Raw genomic sequence first — 27,901 nt, 5'->3', positions numbered from 1 at the left:
TGTTTCCCGTGAAAAGGACTGACGCTCATTCATCATATGGAATATTCAAGAGAGAAGCTGCCCCCTACCCCACAAAGACGCACACACACAATTAAACATGCGCCCCTCCCACTTTTCCATCGTACGCCCCACCTCCTCTCAGTACACGAGAAACAAACAGCGTTCTGTCTTTTGTTCATCTCTCTGTAAACTGAAAGAGACAAAGCTGTTTTCTCAGCCCCCAGCCCCACACGAGTCCAGCTTGACCCCTGTGGGAGAAGAGGGTCTTAAAGCCGTCTAATAATCTAATACATAATGTTCCCTCTATTTGTGTAATACTGCTTAGACATGCCCATCAAGTCATTTCAATGGACCTGCTTATAAAATCTTTAATTTTTTAAAAAAAAAATCTTCGTAGTAGCTACAGAGAATAGATGACACGCAATCAATTTTCAGTCTTTGTGAATATGCAGAGTGAGTTAAGAGCAGCTGCAAAAAAGTATATTGTATCAATCTCTGTGAAGCCGGGAAAGCAGGGTCTGTTTTCCAGTTCCGCTTAAGTCCGGAAAAAGGATTTGTGAATTGCCATGAAATTTACACCAGATATTCATGTCTGGCTTCGGATAATGACTTTAGTGATATCCCCGAAAAAGTCTAAGTGTGTTCAGTTGGTGTATTAACAAGTATTCTCAGACGAGTGGTATTCATCCTCAGATTTCTTTTGTATTTTTCATAATGAATAACTTATCATGCTACAATTTTGAGTGCTACAACAGAAAACAAGGCAAACATCATGCCGTTAGCATGAAGTTTGCTGTGTCTACAGTAAGTACCGCCTCACGGAGTTGCCTCCATGGCTGCAAAGTCTAGCTGTTACATCCTCACTGCCCCAGTGAGAAATGGCTGCTTTGAGCTATCCAAGGCGAACACAGAAGAAAATCAGGTCTTATGTTCATTGAAGTGTAGGTGGTTTTATCCTTGACGTTCGAACCTGTGGTTGGGTTGTCCAGTCTGCAGACAGACTTCTGTATTAAAGTAGATCCAGTTTTCTAATGCACTAATCCACTGCTGTGTGTTCTTTGCAGCTGGTGTCATGTTGAGGATATAATGGAGACATAGGAATGTAACTAAGGTTCTTTTAATTTTTGATGACTGCCTGGGGGTGACTGATCTCAACCAGTGTTCACTTCACCTTCTTAGTCCTCTCAGGCTTGAAATGTTCAAGCCTTGACTACATGTAGACCCTAAAAGCTCAAACATCTGTTACATGTTGATTTTTCCTTTTCATGAGTGCATTTTCTTTCCCTGTTTTGTTGAACTGCACCCCAGGAGTTTAACAGAAGTCTTCGACCTCTGTGTGCTGTCCGCTTTGTCAGTTTCCTCTTGTTTACCACTCGTCTGAACGAAGGGCGTTTATATCACCTTTTGATGACTTTTTTCTGCCTTTAGAGGGATTGCATTTTCATTACTTGCAACACTGCAGTATCCTAATATAACTAAACAGATGTGGTGAGTAGAGCACTAGTTAAATGGCCACTGAAGTGTCTGTGTAATCACCCACTCCATTCTGCATGCTGTCTGTTACTGGATCTACATTTTGTCCATTGCTTCTGTACCTTGAGTGGAATGATAGCACAACTCTGACTCAGAGCTTTAATCTTTACGATGGATGTGTGTCGCTCCTTTTATGTGTTGCAAAAGTGTTTGTAGATGCATTTTTCTGGGTGCCTTTTACCCTAGTTTGAAAGATGTATAGTCTACAGCATAAAAAGGATGGTTATGTTCAGTATAAACATCTGTGTGTTTCTTGATGAGCACTATAAATATGGAGCTTTTATTTTATGTTTTCAAAAGGATAAGGTATATACATGAAATAATTGGCGTTCTCTGGCTCATTTGCCTCCAACTGATATGTTCGTACTTGCAGATTAGATCCTTCTGCAAACATTTGGTTGCAAAAACCACCTACACACGTTTTCTCTGCGTACTATTGCCGTGTGCGTTTTGCAGGCAAAACCAATTCACACACTCATCTTGTACTTTACTGAAGCATGAAAGAACATAAAGACAAAGTTGCTGATGCTGAAAAACTGAGAAAATACACAACTTACGCTGTCTCGGTGCCATTCGTCAGGCATGCAAGGAATTAAGAGAGGGTTATTTCTCCTGAGAATTTTGGAGCTCATTTATCTGCCCTTAATACAGTACATGACAGTGGAGGCTCCAGACTTTTTGTCACGATGTAATTTCTGCCCTAGTCCTCCCTCGTGTATTTGACAGTTTGTCCAACAATGTTGTTATTCAGACAGATCAACAGAAAACATGCGTAACCCCAAAAACATCCTTATCTAGAGCATCAACTAATGCAGTCTTGTAAGACCATTTCAAATTAGATGGCCTGTTGCCAGGAGCTTTGCTTTCTGACCATGTTTTCTGATAGAAAGGATTACTCTACTTTAGTGCAATCTGTCTTTCTGAGTGATGATATACTGTATGTGTAACAGCATTGCTTGAATTTTGGATCCAGCACTGACATGGATTTAGGAATTTGTAAATACAATTTAAGTCTGCAGCAGCACTGCTACAGCTTAATCTTCCTCAGTATAGTGTTGTGCTTTAGTGGATGTCTTTTTAACCAAAATTCAATTTTTAGGATACTGTGGAATTTAGTGGTACCCCTCATTTCTTTATATTTTTCTAGGAAAATGGGAAATATGTGCAGCGACTTTGAAAGACATACATGGAAAGACAGTAGCTTGAACAAAGCTTGAAAGTCAGTATTTGGCCTGACTACTTTTATTCTTCACCATAGCCTGAACTCAGAAAGCTTCTTTCAGTAGTCTTCAAGAATTGACATTCAAAGCTCTTCTGTGGATGCTGGCTGATTTTCTTACATTCTCTGTCAAGATGATCCCACACTGCTGCAATAATGTTGCAGTCAGGGCTCCAGGGATGCTAATTTGTGACTGATAGTGTTCCACTGTGCAGGTATGCTTTTACTGCGCTGGCAGTGTGTTTCAGTGAAGCTTCAGTGAACAGTAGATGGATCAGCTGAAGAGCCAGAAGCTTCTCTCGGGTCCAGCGTCAGGTCTTTACTGGATTTTTCCCTCGTTCTTAAGGACATGACTTTCAGAAACCGTCATCTGCTTTTTTAGGCCTGACACTTCTTCTTCTGCGTGCCACATCTCCAGTTTCCCCAGTTTTTTAAGGACACGTTGCACATCATGCTGAGATATACAAAGTTTACACCTAACAGCTCTTTGTAATCATTTTGCAAAAATACCATTTTGCACCTGTCAAACTGTTTTATCTTTGACATTTTTCATAGAATCAACTAAAGAAATTTGAACAAATTATTTTGTGACAGGATGCTAATAAAGTGCCCAAAGATACCAATTGAATTTGATTCTTTGCTAAGCTGTCTGTTATGTGTAGACACAGAACTGGTTCATCCTTTAGGTTGCAGACCTTTTTGAAAGCTTGAGTGATTCATAGATCCAAATTAAGTGATTTAACCCAGCGCTCCCCAACCGTTTTTGCGCCACGGACCGGTTTATGCCCGACAATATTTTCACGGACCGGCCTTTAAGGTGTCGCGGATAAATACAACAAAATAAAACTAGTACCGGTACCGAAAAAAAGAAGATTTATTCATAACACAAGTGAAAAGACCCAGGAAAACCGAGTTAACAATAAAAACGATAACAAAATAACGCTGAAAACCAATAAAAACCCTGAAAACCATACATTTCACACCTGAGCCTCAACTCTCGCGGCCCGGTACCAAACGACTCACAGACCGGTACCGGTCCGAGGCCCAGGGTTGGGGACTGCTGACTTAACCAACAAAAAACATGCTCAGGTACTAGGACTGAACAGAAAATGAGTTAAAAAGCAGCCAATGTCTAAAAACAAAGTTTGAAAGACCTTCAAAAAAGCCTGGAAAATAATTGCTCAACCTCACTTAATACATGAAGAAAATAAAATAAAATTCTGGCTCCTTGGAAGCAAAATATAAAAAATGGAGGGTGTCTCAAGTGTTTTGCGCAGTACTTTAAGTTCATTTATTTCCAAAACAGGAATGAGTCAAAGTACAAAAATATAACTGATAATCCAGCTGATGACTGGTACTAAAAGGTTTTCTGGTAGGTCTCTTGTTTCTGTGCACATGTCAGCTGTAGCATGCCTCAGATTTCTTCTTATGCCCTAAACTCTGTTGCATTTCTACATAGCTGGGTAAAGCTGTAACTAAACCAGAGTTACAAAAATGTTACATGTTACAAAGTATCAAAACCTATATGAAAGTATGTATCAAGCAGTGTTTTATTCAAACCAAGCTGTCCAGTGAAGTACTGTTTTTCTTTAGCAGTTATGCTGTCCATAGAAAAACAATCATGACTCCCTTCCTCTCTTACCTCTGACAGGAACAACTACTCTTGACTCGGATGTTGGGCATGCGTGTATTTTGTGCGTGCCTGTAGCTTAGTCACTCCATTATTAATGCAGTTGTGTTTTTGTTTGCTTGTTTCGGTGCCACCCGATCCTCCCTGGGGGATGCATTTTTAATGATCCGGGAAAGGCGAGACGTGCCTTGCGGTTTTTGAGGCTGGTCATTTGCCACACGGCAGACTGTGTCATGAACTATCAACCAACCCCCCACCTACCCAATCTGGCCACGTGTTAATGATATTACCAGTGCACTGTCAGTTTTTATTGCTGAAAAAAAAAAGCTGCAGAGAACACAGCATCTCAGTGACACAATGTTCTCAGCGTTTGCTAAGCTCGTGTTTAGGAAGGTTCTGACTGCCGCACCATCACCATGTGCTTGTTTATGAGTCAGAAACAAGATTGAGATCTGCTGATACAAACAAAGATAATTTTAGGGTTCTGTGCTTCATTCACAGCAGTCCAGATCACACAGACTAGTTATTATGATTCGTAGAAATGCAGTCCCACTCTCTGCACAGCCATTATCGCAGCCTAATGAATTACATAGCATAGCAAGTGGGCATGTGCTTTAACAAGCAACATGTTGTGTTACTTCTAATCTCTTCCTCCCTCTCGTTGTATATGATAATATGCACTTGTTTTAAGCTAGTTCTTCTGTCTAGTTTCCCTTTAGGTTTGTCTCCTGTCCTGTATTTGGCCCTTGACTCAGGTGTTGGTGGGAGTAGCGGCCCCCTGTAGTATTGTGCAGTAGCCGATAGAAAGGAAAAGCAAGCCCGCTGTAGATACAGCAGATGAAAAATCAGCTTTTTAAAACGACAACACAAATCAAAAGTTTTGCCCTCCTGTATGAACAGTGTGTGTGTGTCTGTTTTGTATGCAGAAGCGGTGTCTAAAGTTAAAAAAAGAAACGCTGACTTATGTGATTGTGGCATTCCCTGTCAGTGTCACTTCCCCAGATGAGGGAGGATATATGTCAAGAAGATAGAGAGGCTGGCCTTGAATTGACTGTAAATCCCTGTATGTTCTCACCTCTCTTTATATAGAGTTGTATACTGAATGTTTATGTTTCCTCCTCTCTTTTCTCGCTCCCTGTTCTTCCCATCCCCACCTCTTTATTGCTGTCAGTCTGAGTCTGACATTCATTTATTTCCACCATCAGCGACTGTCTTGTCCCCTCAGTATCCAGACACTTTCTTCAGCACCTGTCAGTTCTCCAGCCTGGCGTCGTGCGAATGTGTCTGTGTGGGTGGCCACAGGTAGAAGTAATGGAATGCAAATACGCTGAGGTGTCGCAGCAGAGAAGACTATGAGTTTTTGTGTGTGTGTGTGTGTGTGAGAAAGAGAGAAAGAAAGAGAGAGAGAGCCAGGCTGTAGTTTATCCACCGCAGAGTTTGTTGGGTTCATGCCACACCAGTTGGAACATTTCTCCTGGGTTTTCCAGCCTCGTCTTGCCCTGGGCAACATCCACTGTCTGGAAGACGCAGGGCGGGTGGCAGCATTGGCACCAATTCACCAAAGGCCCAGTTTAATACCATCAGAGGCTTTTCGCCGTGACTGGGCGCCATGCCGTGCCATCTTAGGCAAGGACTCAAACAGCCCTGGAGCAAATTACCCCTAGCATCACCCACTCCTCAGCTTTTTTTTTTCCATCTTCTTTTCTTTATTTCTCTATTATTGCCTGTTCACTGTTCAATAGCCTCAGTGTCTGCTGCTGCTCTAAACCATGAATCATATGAGTCATTCGGTTTCTCTCTCTTTCTCGGTGGATATAGTCTTTCTTTTTTATTTACTGTGGCTCCAGACTCAGCATCTTAAAGATTCCAGTCTCAGTATTATCCCTTGGCTGATCTGCGGTCATCATAGGAGCTATTAGGCCAACCCAACAGCTATCCTTACAGACCAGCTGAGGTGGCTGACAGGTATCATTTAGCAGCAAAAACCAATGTCTTGGATGTTGATTGAGTATATATGAACTCCCGCCCTTTTCATTAGTGGATGACTCCCTGCCATGTGTGTATGCTTGCATCTACACATCTCTGTGTGTGTGCAATGGCCTTTTAATCTAAAGCCTACATGAATACTATTCATATTGTTAGGAATCTGTATTCATGTACTTGCATTTGAATCTGCATAAGCGCTCAAATACAAGGACAGATTGAGGCTCTTCTACTAAGTAAGAGGCCTCAGCTTTATCGCTTTACATTTTCCAAGCATCTGCAGTGTCCCGGCATCTGCAGCAGCATCCACAGATGACTGTAAAACCGTATTTCAGAGTCAAAGTATACTCCCTTATCCTGATGCGAGGACAGGAGAAAAGATAACAAGAGTGCCTGCCCAAGCAGAACCGCTGCAGAGTCTGCACATAACCGCCAGTTGTTCTGTTGCTGGAGGTTTGTTAACCGGCAAAATACAGAAACGCGCGTGTGTTTGATTTCACAGGGCGTTGATCAGTGCGTTGTGCAGATGAAGGTTAAGTCTAAGAAAAGAGGGGATAAGAGACGCCATTTGATACAGTTAAGAATGATAGATTGTACTTTGCGGTTTGTAGTCCAGATCTTAGAGAAGGGATTATATCTGCCTGTATTTTATGTTGATGAATGAGTTTGTGGGAGGATAAGCACTGACACTGGGAGAATTGTGAAAGGTGATATGTTTTCTGGCTCTGTGGACTATCTTCATACAGACTATTCGCATCACCATCAGCAAGCAGCATGACACAGAGTCAAGGAGATTTATAGCTGTTCCAGAATGTAAACTTCTGTCGTGGTTTTTTTTGTTTTTGACCCGAGCACGGTGTTAAGCTTGACAGAAACTGCAGGCAGCATAGATGAATATATTTACATGAAAATGGCCGTGTTGTGTTAAAACCTTCAAAAGCTGGCTCCATTTCCAAGGGAGAACCACATGGGGAAACGGTCCCTTATGCTTCAGTCTCCCTTTTTTAGTGACTCTCCTTGTGTGAAGCTACTATAACTAAAGTAAAAATGTAGGGGTTTGTCATTACAGTATGATGAGGTCAAAGTTTTGTCAGACTAATGGTAAATGGACTGCTTCTTACACAGCGCGTTCTGCTCAATGTCTCATACGCTCAGTCACACAGACTTTCATGCAATGCTTTTATCTATACCTAAGCACCTCTGCCTGACAACTGGGCAACCCAGGGTTCAGTATCTTACCCAAGGATCCTTGGACATATGGAGAGGAGGAGCTGAGATCGATTCAGCCACAGCAGTCCCGAACGACTAATATGGGTAAACATATTGATATCCGTCAAACTATGGTCCCAACAGTTTTTCCCACAGCTGTCAGGCTAGTAGTTGCCAGGTGCATGTCTGGTCTTACTCTCTTGCCACTTTACACCTCCCTAAAGTAATAAAAGCAGCAGGCAGCAGTTCTGCCACCCTGCCAAGGTTAAGCACACTCTCACACGACGGTGTACCAAATCATTCTTTGTGCGCCTTTGAGCCTCTTATCGCTCTACTGGTATTTCAGATCCAAAAGTATTTTTTCCCCAGAACAAAATCCAATTATTGTAGGAGAACAAGAAGATATTATACATCCTATCTGAGAAGAGAAGTAGCTGCGAGAGAGAATCTTGACCTTTATATTTCAGATAACCCTTCTACATATTTTATCTGTTCTTAAAGAATTTCTGAGCCTGGAAGCCAGGTGGTGTTTGGACAGGATGGAGATGCATACCGGGGTTTCTGTTTAGAGCCAGATAACCATCGGGTGTCTTTGTTTTGTAGGCAAATGCTTTCTGTTAAATGTTTCAGTCTGTTTCTGGTTCACTCTCTTCCTGCCTACCTATTCTTATTTCCCCTGTGCGTGCTGTTTCATTTATCTCATCACTCCTTCCCTCAGTCACCATTATTCTCTATTCCAGCCGCTTACTATTCAGTTCATCTGCCTCCCAGATGCGTAGAAGTCCCTCGCTTGCCCTTATCTTTCTCCATCACTGAGCCTCCGCCCATTCTTCTACGCTTACCTTCCCTCACAGATCCACCCTCATCAGTCCTCATCTTCCCTCATGACCTCATCTTTTCTCTTTCTCTCTGTCAAGTGACTGGCCACATGCTAATGTGTTTGTAGATAGCACACAGTGACTGAGAGAGGCCATTAGATAATGTACTGGCTGCCAATGGCGGCATCGCGTTCAGGACATCCTGGACAGAGCAAGTGCTGGTGTTAGCATTTGTCAGCAGTGTGCATACGTGGGTGTGTTTAACGGGCCTGTGAGTGTGATGGCGTCTGCTACTGATTGCTGAGTGTTTGCGTGTGTCTGATTTGATATGTTGTCATTCTCTGCACAGTCTATACAGTGCATATACTCATGTGTGCGTGTGCTTCTGGGTGCAAGCAAGTGTTAATAATGCAGGGCTGTTGATAACACTGAATGATTGATTACAGGGAGGTCATGCAGATCTCATGCAAGATCTCACAGAGCAAATCCTGGCAGCATCATGCCATCTCATTATGCCCTGTCTGTGCGTGCAGCACACTATCTCTTTAACAGAGTGAGTAACACATCTATATGATGCCTTATTGATGCGGTTTTGTGAATAGCTCCAATGATTTAAGTCTAATTAATGGATCCTGTTACATTAATTTTTAATGTCATTTTGTTCTTGAATTTCACCAAAGATCAAGATTCAAAAACCTCCAGTTTATCTTCTGTCTAGAGATGGCACGATACCACTTTTTTATGTCCGATACCGATACCGATATCATAAATTTGGATATCTGCCGATACCGATATGAATCCGATATAGTGTTTTTTAATCAACAAAACTGTTTTTTAAATATCTTGCTGCATTTTGTATAAGTTCATACTCAAGTTTAAAACAACAACTACACTAAAGCTATTCTGTTATACCTGTATGCAAAAAAAAATATTTCATAGTTCAGCAATACTGATCAATCTAATAAACTTAAACCTACACCATCCTCCCTATTCTGGTATTTTAAAGAGTACTTAGCGTAAATATTAAGCAACCTAACTAATAGGGTTCCAACTCCCAGCAACAACAAAAATAAATAAATAAAAAATAGGGAACCACCCCTCACCCTCCACCTCATGATGCTTAATCGACGTAATCAACCTTAATTTGATGCAGTGTGGAAAAAAATGCACAGAAATAAATTATTTTTCAAGAAATATTAAATAGATTCAACATCTTTCTTCATCAAAATTGCAGAATTCACAGATGGTGCCTTCCCAAAGGAAAAAGTACTATAGCTTACTAGGGTATGTTAGACTTAATAGTTACTATATACAGTAATTGACTTCTATTCATTTTACATCAAATTAAAACTTTGGGTGTCAGATAATTATTTATTAAAAGCTAGACATTTTAAATGAGAATAAGAAAGAAAAGTATGTCTTTGTGCCCCCTTTTCCCTGTTAATGCCCTATCGGCCCCCCTGGCTAAACTTTGCTAGATCCGCCCCTGCACAGTTACCAGCGTCAGCTACGTAGAAAAAGATCCTGGAGTAGAAAGTAATATTAAATAAATTCTAACAACAGCTGATCAAGCTTAAACGTGCTGCTGTTGTTCAGCCGCTGGTTTCCTCTTTCTGGTGCAAAGTGGGCCAAAAACAAACAAGAGACACGGACTCGCGACAGAAAAGCCGATCAGCTGATCATTAAGCAGTTTCATGATTGAAGTAGCAGCAGGAGAGGCAGTCGCTCCTTATATCGCTTGTTAAGCTTAACGCAGGCATGCTTTACAAACATTCAGAGATGGACTTACACACTTGCTTTACTTCTCTCGGGATAACTTTGTCGGAGATGAAATGCCGGGTTGCTAGTGAAGCTCCACATGCTATCCAGACCACGACAGGTCCGGCATGCCACAGCCGCTCTATCACGTGATGCATACTGCTCCGACGTGCTAACGTTCTGAGGTGAGTTACGGAGTGTTGCAAGTTTTGTGAGATGCTTTCGTGATATTTAATGGATCGGATTACATTTTTTATTTTTCTCCGATATCCGATCCAGTAATTTAGGTCAGTATCGGACCCGATACCGATACATAATATCAGATCGGTCCATCTCTACTTCTGTCCAAAACAACCAATTTAGCTCATCTTCCTCTCTTTAAGCTGTCTTTCTTCTGATTGGCTGCCCCTCACAAACAGAAGCTTTGTTAGCTGGTGGGCAGAGATATCCACTCTCTTTGATGTGAAACTGATCACAGACTGACCTCAGTATTTGAAACTTTGGCCACAATTAATATAAAGAGTGACAGAAAACAGCTAATGGGTTCACTTCAAGATAAATCTGAGATTCTATTAATAGCGCCTGGAGTCGGGGTTTGCAGGTGCCTGTTTTGCCGGAGTGAAGCTTATGCCTTCATGCAAGCTTCCCTCTGCACTTACATGCATGTTAATCTACGCGCTTGAACACTTTGCATATTCTTACACCTCTTTCTTCGACACCAGCAGACAGCATTCGGCAGAACACCACACTAAAGTCGTGACAAGAGCGTGCACAGCTCTCTCTCCTCTCCTTTCCTTCCTCCTCGTTGCAGGGAGCCGTGAGAGCGCTTGGTTGAGATTTGAAGTGACAGCTGACTGTTGCAAGGGAGGAGAGGCTCCTCTGAGGACCACACAGCTCAGAGAAAGAGAGAGGCATCCCCGTCCTCAAAGCAATTATGTTTCCTTGCATTACAGTTTATTTGTGGTTGCAGTTGTTTCTTTCATATAAAGACCTTGTTTATCCAAGTGCTGTTAGCTAAAAGTAGTGCTGTGTTCCCAATAATTGGGAACACAAAGCTCTTATTTACTCCCTCGCCTAAAGAGCAACCACTGTTGTCAAGCAGAGTAGTATAAATGTATGTAACATTCCCAGGTGTGGCATTGTTAGTGTTGTATGTGCAAAGGCAAAACCTGTTCCTGTGTGAGCCTATTAGTACAGTATGATGTGCCCTTTATAAAGCCTGAATACATTTTTTTTAAATGCAACTAGCTTATATAATTCTGTGTGTTGTTTTTTTTCAGGTGTTTAACACCTACTCCAATGAAGACTATGACCGACGTAATGAGGAGGTGGATCCCGTGGCCTCCTCTGCTGAGTATGAGCTGGAGAAGAGGGTGGAGAAACTGGAGCTCTTCCCTGTGGAGCTAGAGAAAGGTGGGGAAAAATCTAAGAAAATCCTAATGAAGATGGGATCCTGTCAGCTACTTATCATACCCAACAGACAGAACCACCCACACAGGATGTCTTTGTTTTTTGCTTTCTTCTGTACTTTCCTAATTTTTTTCCTTCACGTTTCCTTCATCCCCTTCCCATAGATCATGCCTTAAAGTTTAAATCTCTCCCTCGACCATTAGCAGTATTTTGTTATTATTATTATTGTTGTTAGATGTTACAAAGAGATAATTCACAAATTGCAATTTGACTTAGATTATCCCAAAAAGCAAGGGTTGCTTAATTCATCCTAATTCCCTAGACGTGACACTGCATGTTTTCCACTTGTCTTGTTCTGGACTAAAATTCATTTACACCCAGGATCTAAAATACACTGACTTTACGTTGTGGGACACCACAATCTACTCTCTGTTATGTAACACTAACAGCATTTGAATTATTAACACAGGACAGGGATGAATGAAGGGCATTTCTCCTCCATTTTTCACATTCTTGTAAAAATTGTTTCATGTCTTGGAGGTTGACGTCTCCTTATTCTTTCAGTTAATACTGAACATATTCACATATTCTGTCATATTCCACAATATGGTTGACATTGTTAACAGAAGTCATTTTGGGTTTGATTGGCTGGATCTTTGGACACTTATGAAAATGCAGAGAATGACACTTGAAATTTGTGGGGTTTTGTGTTTCCAGATGAAGACGGCCTGGGGATCAGTATCATCGGGATGGGTGTTGGTGCTGATGCAGGCCTGGAGAAACTGGGCATCTTTGTTAAGACTGTCATTGAGGGTGGAGCTGCGGAGAGAGATAGCAGGTGGGTGCTGCTTTCCTGCTGGATATCACACATTTCTTTCAGTCTAAAAGTGGGTCTGGAGACAACAAATAACATGCACGTAGGATTAAACTTGCATATGTTGTGCAAAAAGTATATAAATGTAGTCCCTCCACAGGAATAAATTTCCATAGATGTTTTTTTCCCCCAGCACCACTCCACCATATTGTCTCGCTCGGTCTTACATGCGCAGTCACACTCTATATCTCTCAGATTTAACAGCAGGGGTTCGGATTATATCCACCGAGAGAGGCACAGTCTTACACAGGTCTGTACCTGTGTAGGTGTGTGTGTAGGTGTGACGGAGTCGTTACATTAAATTATATTTCTTTTTCTCTGCAGAGTTTCTCTGCAGAAAAGCGCTGATTTTTAAAGTCTCTGTTTCTATTTATGTCCTTGGATGTTTTACAGTATTGCATTATGTGTTTTTGTGCATTATGAAAAGTGTAAACAGTGCAGAGTTAGCAATGAGTCAGAGATGGAGGAGATGACAGCTCCTCAGCTGACAGACTGGCCTCTTGAGCTGTCACCTTCCACCTATTAGTTTGTTTGTGTGGTTCAGGTTCCCCATAAACAGAAACTGCTCCTCACAATGCAGTTTGAAGCTAGTGAGCTCTTCATAGAAAACAAGCCTAATGCAGCAGGGCTGTTTGCACTAGGTGTTTACTCCTGGGATTTATTCTTATGGCAGAAATTCTGAGGAACATGACAGTGAGATTAGTTAAAATGTAACCAGCAGAGCGACGGAGAAAAGCAGCGGCAGAAAGGAAGCAGCTCCTTCGAAAGTGAGAAAAGTTGATCTGTTCTAAGATGACAGTTTCACTGACTCCAAAAAGCCTAATTTCCCATGGTGAGTGGGAGAAGTGAGAGAAGTTGAAAAGATCAGAGGAACACTGTGCTGAAGCTCGAGTTCACATTTGTGTGACTGTAGAGTTGAGCCTGTTTCTTTTTTTTTCTTTAGTGGAAAAAAAGTTTTTAGTTTAGTTTCATTTTTACAACAATGCTGTAGAAGCTGTTGAGCGTGCTCCTCCGTGTGCTTGTTTAGATTTTTAGCGATGCTAGCAGCGTGGCTGTAGGCATGGCGACAATAAAAACCAACCTCTAATCTAATAGCTGCCTTGAAATGATGTATTCTGAAAAATGTATTTATGGTCACCAAAGAATGAAGTCTGCTTTGTGTTCAGAGGTAATTAACATTAACACATGTGCACTACTGTGTAATGCAAATTTGGTGATCATTACACAGCAGAGGACAGCCACTGTTGCTATTTCATGAATATTTTTAACATCAAGTTTTTGTGATGAGACGCTACATGACAAAAATGTTGTTCATGGACTGTTCAGCTTTTGAGATTTGGGGGTTATTTTTCTTTAGTAACATGTCTGCCTTCAGACTCATGTAATGAAATACAATAAAATACAAAAATACACATTTAGGTTGATATTTTACCACTTTACCTGCTGGACATTGATGCAACATTTGCATGTTAAACATGTTTAAAGTGCTTAACATGCATATCTAAACATAAAATCTCAGAACACTTAAAATATTAACAAACTGACTTAATATAAGTGAAGATATTGGTGAAGTTTAATAGTTTCATAGTGATATTTGTAGTTTAGTGGTGAAATGGACATCTGCACTTAATATAAAGACTGAATAAAAGAAAAGAAAAAGGAAAAAAGAAATATTCACAAATCAAATATCTTTTTACAGCTGGCTTTAAAACAGCCAGAGTGCTGTGCATATTTAAGTAATGCATTCACATTTACATAACGCTCTTCTGTTCTTACTGACCATTCAAACTTTCATTTTAACCATACATACAGCACTTTATGGCCAATTTAGAATCAGCAATTACCCCAACACGCATGTCCTCAGACTGTGGGAGGAAGCCAATGTACTAAGTTTTTATTATACTTCAAGTGAATGAATGCTTCCAACATTATATTGCATCATTAGTGTCTTTATTAGAGATGGAAACACAGCTGTTCTTTATTGTGAATCTGCAGTTCTGGCTGTGGCCTCATGATGGATTTCACAATAGACCATGATCACAGTATTAGAGAAATAAACTGTACACTTGAGATGTTAGTGTCATGGCGGCAAAAAGTAATCAGTAATTTTTGCATGCTCACTTATTCGTGCACACACACACACACACACACACACACACACACACACACACACACACACACACACACACACACACAGAGATATACACAGGGAGAGAAGGGAGGAGTCACTATCCAGAATGTGATTTCCTTGAGTCATTACCCTCCCTGCCACAGGGCTCTGTCTTTGCTGAGTCTGACTTAATGGTCTAATGTGCAGGAGCGCATTCACTCTCAGGCAGACAGAATGACTTGGCTGTGGCTCGATGTCTCGCCTGTGTGTGTGTGTGTGTGTGAGATAGGGGACATGAGGGTGATAGGATGTGTAATTCGGTGTATGTACATTAACTGACAAGGTCCTTTGTTGGCAGTTTTTTGTCTTTCCTGCTGCCTTTGTTTGGAAGTTGTATACCGACTAGGCTCGACCACATACAGCCACATTTGGATGGTAGCATCTATGAAGGTCAGAGAAGCATCTGGACCGCTGACAGACAACCAGCCTGCTGTCTGTCTACCTGTCAGGCCCACGTGTCTCTATACATCCCTGTGACATCTGTGATTGATGCGTCAGCTGTCATAGGCATACTAAATTCTGCTCGGCAGCTGGTGTTATGTTGTAACAGACTGGGAGAAGGAGCTGCAGTTTTATATGAAGCCATCAAACACCTCTTCATTTTGATATTATTGTTGCGGTAAATAAAAAGGAAACAGTGCAGAGGATGCATTTGTAGGTAGCTAGTGATTTTGACCATTGTTAAATAGTCTTAGCTACTGTGGCTCTCTCCAGTTTATGAAATTGTAATTGTAGATCACTTGAGAACTCTTTTATCTTTGAGTTTTATTGCTTTTAAATTGAACCTATGGGGGTAGTTCATTCATACAAATCAAGAAAAATCGAGTTAAGAGACCTTCATCTCATCTGCCCATTCTATTTGATAAAAATGTGAGAAATGTACAAGTTGAAAGTTTTCAAGCTTGTGTTCATAAGTATCGAGGAGATGGGCCTTCTTGCACTCTGTTTTGGACCAAATAAAAAACCAAATTGCTGTTGAAGAAGAGAATAATGTGTCTGTTGTGGCTTCCAGCAATTAATTATTAGCACAATTCACTGTTTTGTTGAAAATAATGAGAGCTAGTTTTTGTTTTATTTATATGTTGAAGCAGTTACTCAAAATCCAGATTCAAAATCCCTCTGCATCTTTTCTTTCAGTACAAATGTTCATGCAAATTTAAATTGAATATTCAACAAGGCTGTCTGTTTTAAGCAATTTGTTCGCAGTTCCCCTGAATCCTTTATACTCAAGTCTTATCAGGAGTTTCATTTTAGGTCAAGAACTTAGGCGACCTCCCGTCATGTCCAGAGCAGAGCACAAATACCGGATGTATTGTAGCCGAGGGCCAAAGGCGTCCATGTCCCCATTAGCCCTCATAGTTTGTTTTGAGTCTCATCTCCTCTGTCTCCTTGTTACACAGTAGTCTGGAGCTATTGCACTGGAAATTTGTGACCCCAGAAAGTTTTCCGCTGTTGTAGTTCTATAAATTATGTGAACATGAATGATACGCCAGCGTGTTCGTGACTTTGTGCATCTTTTAGCCTTTGGACCACAATCATTTTCGAATGCAGAAGCCCAGCGTGAGGTCATATGTGCATGCAGATTTCAGCTTATATGTATGCACAGTAAAAGTAAAACGCAGACATTTATTCCTGATGTCTATACTATTGATATATTTTTATTTGCTCCTGCACAGTTGGTGTTGGAGCACCTATAATTTCATTGTACATGTACAATGACAATAGAGGGCTATTGTGTTCTATTCTATTCTATTCATTTATTTTATAATTACATGTTTATTACTATCTTATCTTAAGTGCTGAAAGATTCTTCTTCTTGCATTTGCCAGAATCAAAGTGAATGACCAGATCGTGGAGGTGGATGGGACCAGTTTGGTGGGCGTCACTCAGAGCTTTGCTGCCTCAGTCCTCAGGAACACATCAGGAGTCGTCCGGTAATACACACATGCAACCATAAACTATAATGCAGTCTAATGCAAAAAAGTATTGGGAACAGGACATAGTAATGCTGGAGTGATAACTCCATTAGAATTCAAATTTTGAGAGTTGAATTGTGAAAATCAGTTGTAACAGTACAGCAGGATTTCAGGAAAGTGTGTCAAGCCGCTGTCAGCTCCAAAATCCACGACTACTATTATACAGTCAGAGTTATTTTACAGCTCCCTAAAAGCGCTAAAGCGTTCTTTATATTTAGTGATGGTCTCACTAGCCGCAGGAAGAGTATCAATGCAGTTAGTCCAGCTATTATGTTGCAAAAGTCCTACTTAGTGAGAAATACCTTAACATTACATGACGAGCTGTTTTTGACAGGGTCTGCTAACAGCACTGGGAAGCAGAGGAAGTACTCGCACACATAGAGATGTGAAAGAGAAGGCTGCGTTTAGTTGATTCTCGCTCTTGTCTGTCCTGTTTATTGACAGGCTTTCGTTTTTATTTCTCTCTCTCTGGATTCTCGCCATTGTGTGTTATTGAGGATGTTCTCCACTCTTTTCATTCTGCCACTTTTTCACCATTTCTTCTTCAGTCATCTCGGGAGAAGTGTGCGAGTTTATTTTCAGACCTCGACCTTGCTGGTGTAGAGCCCTCCATTCTTTGTCATGGATCTATATTCATATTATGCTTGAAGTCACCTGTGGAAAGACAGATAGCTGTGTGGGAACTACAGTGTCTGATGAAAAGCTGAAGGCTGAACAAAGAGATATCCAAAATAATCAAAAGTGTTGGACAGATGATGTTTGCTGAAATAATATTGACAGTGGAGATTTTCCAGGATGTGGCTGTACAGATGAGACAGCCTTGAAAACGCCGACGTATATCATCTGTCCACCTCGCAAATATAAAGAAATAGTTATGACAAGTCTAAAAACTGAAATACACTGACGTACTTGTAAGATATATAAATGTTGTAGTCCAGTATATGAACATTAAACTCTGACAGTGTTTACAGGAAATATAATGATAAATCTCACTCCTCGCTGTTATTTCTTCCAACAAATTATCACTCCTCCTGCCCTCTCTTCACTGTCACTCTTTCAGTCTTCATCCATCAAGTCTCACTCACTCCACCCCCTCCTCCTCCTCTGTAAATCCTTCTCTCACTCCGTCTGATCACCAGGGGTTTTATGGCCAACTGTCCTACATTTGCCATTTTGCTATATTTACCCCGGCTTCCAGCAGCAAATCATCCAGGTTTAGAGGTGATCCCAGGATCTTTTAAAAACGTGCTGCCAAGACCCCATCACAGACAGGAAACTGTTCCCAAAATACATGGAACATTGGAAAATGGCTTTAGCACATAATAGATAGCATTAGATAAAAAGAATAAGGACATCTGTGTTTGATTGATTACGGTATTTATTTGTCACAACAATGATTCTTGGCGTTATGCAACCCTGATACGCAACTCTCACGCACAAATGCATCAATGCATCAGAATTATTGTCAAGAAGCACTGTTACAACAAACAAATACGAGTTGAGGAAACAAAATTTCTTATTTTTTGTTAAGTTGAAGTTAATATTTTGTATTGATTAACTGTTTTACAGAGCTTTGGAAGAAGCATTTAAATACTCTGAGTAAAAGTGGCAATGTTACAGTGTAAACATGTTCTTCAAGAAGAAGTCAAGTACACAAAATACTACTTAAATAAAAGTTAAAAAGTGTCATACTATCTATGCCTTTTATCCGTAGCTCATTAAGCGTTCTTATCTTCTGTTACTGGAGTGTATTTGAGTTATTGTTTTAGAGTACATCACTTTGATAATGCATCTTGAGCTAATGTAGTTGCTTTATTCTTTGCTGTGGGTCTAATTCTATAACGAGATATCATAATTTATCAGTATTTATTCTGCTAAATAATTAGTAACTAAAGCTTTAAAATAATGTAACAGTAACTGCCCCCAAACTTTAGTGGAGCAGAAGTAAAAAGAAGCATTTCAAAGTATTTAATCGAAGTAAATACACATCATAGTTATACTTAAGTGCAGTACTTGAGTAAGTGTATTTTTTGCATTCCACTATCAGACTTAATCATGCTCTAAATTGAACTCAGATTAACTTGCAGTAGATACATTAGATAGCATGTCTCCAACACGGCTGACCAGTCATATCTGGTATGTGTGAACCTGTGCTGACATCCTCAAACGGCTGTCAACCCAGTGCTGCTTAATGCTCAAGACGTGTGTCCTGCATTGCTTCTCCAAGCATCACTTTCTGCATCCTTGCCACGTCTCTATTAATTGGAGTAAATGGAATAAATCAGTGGTGTCTGCAGCTGAGCTGATCCTGCACAGCATCCTGTGTGGCAGTCCCAGATCTTAAGGAGAAACTACGACAGGCTCCCCATGCGTGAGCGGAAAGGCTCTTTTCAGGTCAGCTACTCTTCAGACCTCCCTGCTGTCCAAAGGCTTCCTACAGTAGAGTACTTAGCTTAACCCCTCCAACCCCCCTTCTTTTTCTACTTACTGTGTGTCCTGGCCCTCAGTTGTTCCTTCACATGTAGATCAAATACGCCTCTCTGCTGGAGCGTAAGGCTTTCTCTACATCCCCTTTAGAAATATATAAAAGAGCTCTCGGGAGATGAATTCACTTGATTAGACCCCATCTCCGATCCACTCTCGCTCTCTTTTTCTGTTTTCTTCTCTCTCTCACACACACACACGCGCACACACAATAGCTCGGGCCTCGCTCACACATACACATAGTTACAGGGACCCTGCAGGGTGAGCCACAAAAATCCCCTTACTTGATTGCTCGGCTTCGTTGGTGTTACGAGGAGAATAAATTGGTGATTGCGTTATAAATTTTCTTTTGAGTTGCAGAACTATTATTTGCTTTAAGTTTTTACATTTTGAGCAGAAGCGTGATGAGAGAGATGAGCATCTTTTTGCTTTGTTATCCCCTTATTTGTAGCTCTAATTTGTACTCTCAGTGCTCCCTCTCCCTGTAATATAGACAAACACAAATCTATAAGCAATCTTTAGCTCCTGCTCTTTGTCATCATCGGCATCTTTAGCTGTATTTTAATGTGATATTTTCTGTGTTTGTTTGCATGCGTAACTGCTGGTCTTCTCTGTTTAGTTCTCTGCCAGCTTAATAACAGGCTGCCTGGCCGAGCTGACTGTCGCCTCACATTATTATGCGTGTCCTGTCTCCCAGCCCTGCCCACTACGTCAGCACATATCGCTGCCATTGCTATGTGGCTGTGGGCCTCTGTTTTGCTCTCTGCGTTACTGTTGTGTTCATTTCCTTGCATAAATACACATCACAACAAGAAAGATGGACAAAAAATGAATTTAAAGTTGTTTTCCTCTTCTGTATGATTTTGTAAAAAGGTGCATGTCAGGCTACATTATTAGGTTAAATCATAAGTTCCAGAGAGGTTTGTAGTTACGTTGTAGGTTATGATGTAGATGAAGTATAAATCGAGTGTCAGACAAATGTCAAACCCTTTAAAATATTAAAAATGAAAAATATTCGTTTTTGTCAGATGCTACATTTACGATTAAACCCTTTATATCGAGTGTCTAAAGAAAATAAATCTGATAACTCACAGTGTGAAAGGTCGTGGTTTTGTAATTATAATATTCATACTTGTAATTACAAGATAAATTATTTAACAAATTCAAATAGTCATGTGGTAACTAAAGCTGGCCGTTATTGGTCCATATTAGTTGCTTGCCGATCTGTTAATATTTAGTAAGTAAAAGAAGACGTGAGAAACACCCTTCAAACATGTTTTGATGTTTCATTGTTTGTCCACCAGAGGGCGCTGCAACTTCCCTGCTGTGTTTTAAATGCTAAAGACGCAACAATGTGATCCAGGCTTCCATCCATCCAACATCGGCCGACATATCGCAATATCAGCATTTTTAAATCACCAAATATCAATCCTATATCTTTTAGGCTCTACTGTCATGTTGTGTAATCCCGTGCTGGCCGCCTCTGTGTCTGTAGGTCAACAGTGCCTCTTGTTGTCACAGGTTTGTGATCGGCCGGGAGCGTCCAGGTCAGCAGAGTGAGGTGGCCACGCTCATCCAGCAGACCCTGGAGCAGGAAAGGAGACAGAGAGAACTACTAGAGCAGCAGTACGCCCACTATGACGCCGATGATGATGAGGTATTGACCATACGCAACCCTGGCCACTGCCCTGGGTGTCCTCTACAGTGCATTTGAGACTTTGTGAATGATAGTCTGAATATGCAAAGGTGCAGCCAGGGTAAGATGCCAGCCTCTTAATATGAGGAACATTATCTTAATAAATCTCATTATATCTGCATGTATTTGAGGTTCATTTGCTAACACATTTCTCTACATGACACCGTAGTGAGAAAATGAGGCTTCTGGTTGTCACTTAATGCAAATAAGCTCCTTTCTCCTTCCAATGGGCTGGAAGTTATAGCTTATTAGCTTCATAAAACTGAGTGACAGTAGGCTTTGATGCTGACACACAGAACAGCCTCTCTCTCTCAGCCACACATACTAAGAGCCATGCGAGAGTTGGTCCTCGAAAGCATCACTCAGCATTTCTTTCTCTGATTCTGCTGCTTACTTGCTTGTTTAATCCACCAAACACTGAGCTCAGGGGCCTTCATATCTTTGAGTATGTGTGTGTGTGTTCATGTAGACACTCTTACACTGTGTATACACAAGACATAACACAGTGTAGTAACATAAATCAATACCAAGTGTTTCCTCACTTACATACACAGAAACAGCCGCACTCATGCGTAGATATACATGCAGACAAACACTACCAGACATCTTTCACTGTTTTCATCAGTGCTCTTTGAAGCTTTTCATTTCCCTGCAGACGGTGGATTGAGAGCACTCTTCATGCTTAAGAAACTCTTTTCCAGGCTCTGAATGCTGATACTACATGTCAGCACTGCCTAAGCTCCTACAGAGTGTTAAGGCTCAAATGTAATGTAAGATTTCAATGTTGAAAAAGAAAATAAACACTTTAAGGGCTTTTTTCCCCTTACAGATCCCCACATGGACATATAAACAAAAGAATGGTGATTATATTAAATTTGTTAATCCATACATCGATTAGAGCCTGCTGTAAAATGAATCAAAATCAGCCTCTGTGGAGCACTAAGGCATCCATAACTTGCTGCTGATAGGATAAACGGTTGCAAAAGGATTACAAAGATGCGTGTGGCAGTAAAAAGAGCTCATCAATATTAAAATCTTTATAAATATTAGAAAGAGTCATTGGGTGGGTGGGAGTTATTTCTCAATCTGAGGGCTGCAACAGAGTCTTCAGCTCTTTATTGGTGCTTAGAATCGGATCCCAAGAGGAAGGAGGAGTGCATTTAACAACAGACATGCAGCAGACACATGCATGCCCATCTGTTAACAGTTAAATGGAAGCATAGCCCACAAGTCTTATATTCAACCTTTGGTCCTCTAAATAATCTCATGCAATCTTTGTCATGTTCAACATAATAAATAATAGTGACAGAAAGACAAATAATTCAGTTATCAAAGTTAACAGTATAGTAGTATGTGCTAAAACAATAATAATAATAAGGGTGGAGCTGGAGGATTACTGTTACAGCAGCCAAAAAAATAAACACAACATATAAAGTAGAAGAGCTTAGTATTATAAATACATTAATAATTAAAAAATAATAGAATAGCAATAATAATAAAATGAAGCAATAAAGTAATAATAAGTTTGCAAAATTGTGCTAAAGATGGAGTTGAATTAAATATAATAGGTTAAGCTTAATGAGTAGAAACATAAATAAAATAAATACTGATGTCGTGGTGTGAGGCAGGAAAGATCTCCTGTATCTGTCAAAACTGCTTCTAGTCAAAGGTGCATCACATGCTGGGCACCCTCAAAAAGGATTGTCTTTATACATTCAGTAGGAGGAAGTTATACTGTGCAGATGACGGTGCTCTTGTGTGTTTAATGGTCAACTCCACCATCTGTAAATGGTAGCTTAATGTATGTAGATGGCACTGTTTTAACAACCGAGCCTGTTATGGAAATGGGACCATTCGATTGCGATGCATGTGACTGAATCAGGCCTGAGCCCTGCTATCTGGGAGATAGTTGGAGGGATGTGCAGGCAAAGATGAGGAGAAGATGTAGGGCACAGTAATGAGTAGAGCTGAGAGCAGAGGCACAGAAGTGTGTACGTGTGCATGTGGAGCGCGGGTACAAAGACAAGTGTACAAATATTTTCTGTATTTCATTACACAACTGATGATGGAAACTCACAGTATAAGCTAATTGTTGCATATCAAGCCTTTATCATTTCTGAATCATATGGAGATTATAAAATGTATTTGTGATGAGAAAGCAAATTTGCAGGGGGTAAAAGTAAAAGTAAGCTGCAGATGTTTCATGGAGCAGCTTCACTGGAAGTGTTCGAGTCTGTTGGTCATCAGCCAAAGACTGAATCAACAAATCCATTTGGGCCCAGTGCTTAATGGTTTTTGCCAATACTCATTATACAGTGTTTTGGGCATCAGAGAAGAGAAAAACTGCCTTGAATACATGCAGTGTAATGGCCTACATAAATATTTTTCATTTAAGTACTACTAAAAGCTGCAGTAATAAGTTGTTTCCGGTGACTTTCATTAGTCTCTTCATTTCTGAGAAACCCCGGCCTTCTCAGTCGTAGCGTTAGCCCCGCTGGATGCTCATACCTCACTAGTTTTGACATGTGACCTTGTTGCACTTGAGGCAAGATGGTGAGTAATTTAAAAAAAAAAAAAAAACCCCAAACAGGGACAGATTTTGTCAGCATAACTTATCTGATGGCTTACTTTTAAAGAAATTATAATTTCAGCTCACCAGGCTGTCAAACTGATTTATTTCACACAAAGTTTAGGCATGGTTACCTAAATCTTATGTAACCGGCAGCATTAAAATAGCATTACTTATGTAAAGTAGCAGGTGAAGCGAGGACGGCTTCAACAACATGCTTAAGAGTTTCGGGTAGTCAGACGAAAGAAGATGGAAAGGATGTAAAAGGTGACAAATACAAGGCTGTAACCACCAGAGCATTGCTGGCGAGACCAAATCTAGGTTTGGGTGTCTTGTGTCTTCTACTTGTAATGAAAAGTAAATAAAAGCAACTGCTTTCTGCAGAAATTACTGGCAGGGGCAGTTTGATCATAGTTGAATCCAAGGGGGGGTGTATCCCCTCCAACATGATTACAGCCTTGGATAATTAAATGTCACAGTTGGAGCCTGACAGGTTATCTGTTTTGTCCGTTTAGGCTATTCTGCAGCCTGTTAACTTCTCACTGGAGGGTGAATGCTAATAGCTGTATTGGCTTCACTGTAGGAGTGGCTAATTGCCTGTTCAGTTAGTCATTTCACCTCAGATACCGCTGCTGCGTTCGCACTGTACTTAAAGTGACATCTGTCACACATTTCACTGGTTTTGTGCGAGTTTGTATAGATATCAACCTTGACTAAAGTTTGTAGAAGTTCTGCTGGCTCTTTCCTGCTGTGCCTGCAGACTTGTGATGACAGCATGCAAATAAATGTCACTTTTACAAGACCCCGGGGACCCTTTACTAATATAAAACCTCTGTCATTTAAAAATGAATGACAGACAGACTGAAAACCAACCTTGGTTGCTTCTATTTATTCTTCATAAATGTGATAATATTAACCATCTGTGCTTTACAGTAAAGATTAAAAAATAGTGTGTGTGCTACTTGGATTTATATTTTGTGCTCTGTTTTAAATATTCATGCAGATAATTGTCTCCACGTGTGATTTTACATTTCCTCCTAAAGCAGACGGGAGAATACGCCACAGACGAGGAGGAGGCAGGAACAACAGTGGCGGGAGGAGAGAAGAGCATCGAAGTGTTTGACTTACCGGAGACGGAGGATATCTTGTCTCCGTCGGAGCTGGACGCCACTAAACTCTACCAGAAGTTCAGAGAGGTAACCTGAAACGCCGCTGAGTCTTGATTACATAACTGATGGGAGCCTACAGCATTTTTCTCTGTCAGTGGTTTGAAGCGTACATTGCAAATACACCCGCAAAGCCACCAGAATTGCTTAGCTACTGAAAAAAGGTAATTAAATTTAACAACAGAAGAGACAAACACAATAGAGCCTCTGCTTAACTTGGCAAAACGATGCTTTTGTTAAGATCTGCGATCCGCTTACCCTCCCTAATTGCTAATCTGAATGATTAGAGGTGTGAACACAAAGTGATGTAAGTCCTCATTACACCTAATTGCCCGTGTTTTTAGTCGAAACTCCCAGAATAAGAATGAGAGTGAACACCATAAAGCTGGTTTTGAACCAGATCTTGGCAGCGCTTCACACACTGGGTTCCTCAGAATAGAAGCTCTCTTTGTTGAACCTCTGCTACCTTCGCTAACAGTGAACTCACTTTGAAGATTACAGCAATGAAACAGAACATAAATTTACTGACAGTTAACTCATTTATGCTTTAATGCTGCTAAAAAGCTGGTAATATCAATCTCGCGCTCCAACACCGTTACCATCAGCGCTGTGGCACCACCGGCCTTCCACAATTGCTGTATGACACATTTAACAAATGGCTCCAGCTGCACTGCAGGCACTGCAGTGGATATCGAGTGAAAATATAATGTACTCCCTGGGCTCAGGGTGTGTGCTTTTACTCCATTTTGTCATTTTCTCTGCTTCTTGACCTCTCTCCCATAGTTCAGCTTTTCCCTTTCATTCTTAAACGCCTCTGTTTTTGGAGTCTTTTAGGAAGCAGTTGACTATGGGGCTGTCAGGCTTTTGTAAATGACAGAGAGAAAATGTGATGATACAAGATGCTGTTTGAAACAGCAATGATTAATTGTGCTATGAAAAAAATTGGCACGACCAAACTTGTGATGGCGTTGCTTTAAAACGGTCCCAGGTCTGCAACCATCTGCAGTCAGCTGTGACTTTAATGATGACAAAAAATGTTGATAAGAAACAGTCAGTTTCTGATTGAATTGAGTCGAATGGTTAAAGTTTGCAATTGTTGCAATCTTTCACTGATAATATGATGATTAATTGAGATAAATTGTCACTGTCTACATAGATTGACCCACATTGTAAATCTGTATTTATAATTTAGGCAGCAATTATTTTTAAACCTTCACCAATTTTTCTCATCTGACTGCAGTCAGTCAGAGTCCGAGTGCAGTGTATTCGCTTTGTGATCCACAGAGGTTGACGGTGTCGCGCGCTCACCCTCTGCAAACTACTCCTAAATGAAAAAGGAAATCTGCGCTATCACTGAGACACCACCACATTTTTTTTTGGTCTCAAGGAAGTTGCTGTCCTATTTTTACTCCAGTGTGAGTGAGCGATAAGTAAATTATCTATCAGATGTCCACTGATTTGTAGACACAGCCAAATATTCTCCCCCAGTTTTAGTCAAACCTCTTTAAAAAAAGGGGAGGATGACTCTTTATATTAGAAAATGAAAGCTGTGCAAAAATGTAACGCTCTGCAGGTCTAACACAGTCATTATCCCAACATGTACCCACTTTAGTCAGTCATTTCTTTTCCTTTGTTCCCTCTTAGACTTGCTGCATCACTGAGCTTTATTCAGACTCACTAGGTCCAAGGATTTCTAGAAGTTGTTAGAAGATGTTATGCAGAAGCAGATTAACTTTTGCACCAAAAGATTGGAACCTCGAAAGCTACACAACTACCTCTTGCTATTTTTGCACATGCACCAGAGCCCTGAAGTTTTCTTGGAGTTACACAGTAGCCGTGTGTTTAAGAACACACGTCGAACACCTGTCAGTCTCCTAATAAATAAGCTGTGTGATGTTGGATTGCACTGACGTGTGAACAGAACAGCTCATATCCTCTTGCATTCACTACTAGTGAGTGTGCATCATGCACTGCCTCCTATCCAGGCAGCTCCCTCTTCTCAGCCTCACAGAGTATTTCTAGCACTGCCACCTACTTCCTGCCGTGTGTGACATGTGAGAAAGGAGAAGTGTGAAAAATATCCTGATGTGATTCTACCAAAATTATTTGAAGTTGTGTGAAAACTTCTTAACTTGCGCTACTGAAACTTCACAGTAACTTTTGGTAAACTTTAAAGTGAATTTTTAAACAGAAGCAGAACTGTTGGTATTGTAACTAATTTCTGCCACTGGAGGTACATCAGCTCACACAGAGATAGTGAATGATTGCAACAAAGAAACACTTTTTCAGTATATACATATAAGAATTTGATATTTGCTTTCAAACATAATGAAAGAAGAATTTTTCAGGAGGAGTAATTAGAAAAAAGTATGAGTATCAGTATTAGTACTTTAAAAAAGTTCGGCCAGTGCTCTGTGTGTCACGCCTCTACTTTTCTCTCAGAGCTTTCACTTGTTTCCATATCCTGCTCTCTCTCTCTGCATCTCCTCTTCTCCTGTTTATGTCTGCTCAGTCATTATCTAACTTCCTGTCTGCCTCTAATGGACCACCCATATACACTTGTACATCTAACTAACACCTAAGTTTCTTAGATTTTTTTTTTTTAGTTTAGTTTTAGTTTTAACATTGCATTAAAAATGCAAAACGTTATTCCATGTTAGAAAATGTATGACTTTTTTTTTCCCTTTATGGCTTCTTTAAACTACTTAGCAATTCATGCATCCCTCAGCTTTCCTTGCCTCTCCTCTGAGAGTGCATGTCAGTGCTGGAGCTGGGACGCTGTCAGGGGGAGGACAGAGTCGGCTGCCTCTGTCCATCACGCTGTATCGACGGCACAGAGAGCCTGCTCAGCCATCCATTTGATTCTTGACCGCCCTCTCTTTTCTCTCCTGTTTTCTTTTTTTCTCCTCCTCTGCTACCAACAGCTCCAAATCAAACACACGGTGACCGAGGCCGAGATCCAGAAACTGAAAAACAAGGTAAGGGATTAAAACCGTCTCTGGGCAATCAGGCGACTGGTTGTGGGTGTGTTTTGTCAGTGTTTACATGATTTTTAAATCAATGTGAGACTTGGGTCAGGATAGCCGGTGAGCAGCGGTTCAAGCTTGGTGGAAATGTTTGGGAGATAAACTTTGGTGTTATAAGCGAGAGATGTTTTACAGAAACAATCCACAGCTAAAATACTTTAAATACACTTTATACAACTATTGAAGGTAGTGTTGTCTCTTTGCATGACGCACTCAGTGTTGTCAGGGTCTCTGTGAATGCATTTGTGCCTGCATGCATATAAATAACGGTGTATTATTCATATGCAGTTTGATCAAAGTGGTGCCTATAAAGCTTTTTCCATGACAGTAACGATGTTCCTTGTGATGCACTTTGTACTCTTAATAAGTCTTTGCTCCAA

The 27,901-nt window shown here is 40.6% G+C and overlaps 1 protein-coding gene across 8 annotated transcripts in view; it reads left to right on the top strand.

Annotated features, from left to right (window-relative positions):
- Positions 1–27,901, top strand: part of ppp1r9a (protein phosphatase 1, regulatory subunit 9A) — a 53,359-nt gene that overhangs the window by 10,050 nt on the left and 15,408 nt on the right. For 7 of the 8 annotated variants that reach the window (XM_082520794.1, XM_082520796.1, XM_082520792.1 and 4 more), the window contains exons 3-8: positions 11,431–11,563; positions 12,278–12,398; positions 16,434–16,538; positions 20,586–20,721; positions 24,373–24,525; positions 27,420–27,473. In XM_082520794.1, coding sequence (XP_082376920.1) covers positions 11,431–11,563; positions 12,278–12,398; positions 16,434–16,538; positions 20,586–20,721; positions 24,373–24,525; positions 27,420–27,473 — 702 coding nt within the window. The remainder of the gene's footprint in view (positions 1–11,430; positions 11,564–12,277; positions 12,399–16,433; positions 16,539–20,585; positions 20,722–24,372; positions 24,526–27,419; positions 27,474–27,901) is intronic. The other variant, XM_082520797.1, reaches the window with a different exon arrangement.

The sequence above is a fragment of the Aulonocara stuartgranti genome (genome assembly GCF_965226115.1).
Source record: "Aulonocara stuartgranti genome assembly, chromosome: 22".
Classification (NCBI taxonomy): Eukaryota; Metazoa; Chordata; class Actinopteri; order Cichliformes; family Cichlidae; genus Aulonocara; species Aulonocara stuartgranti.
Note: the sequence above shows the minus strand (reverse complement) of the source record. Positions and strands in the feature narration are given on the sequence as shown.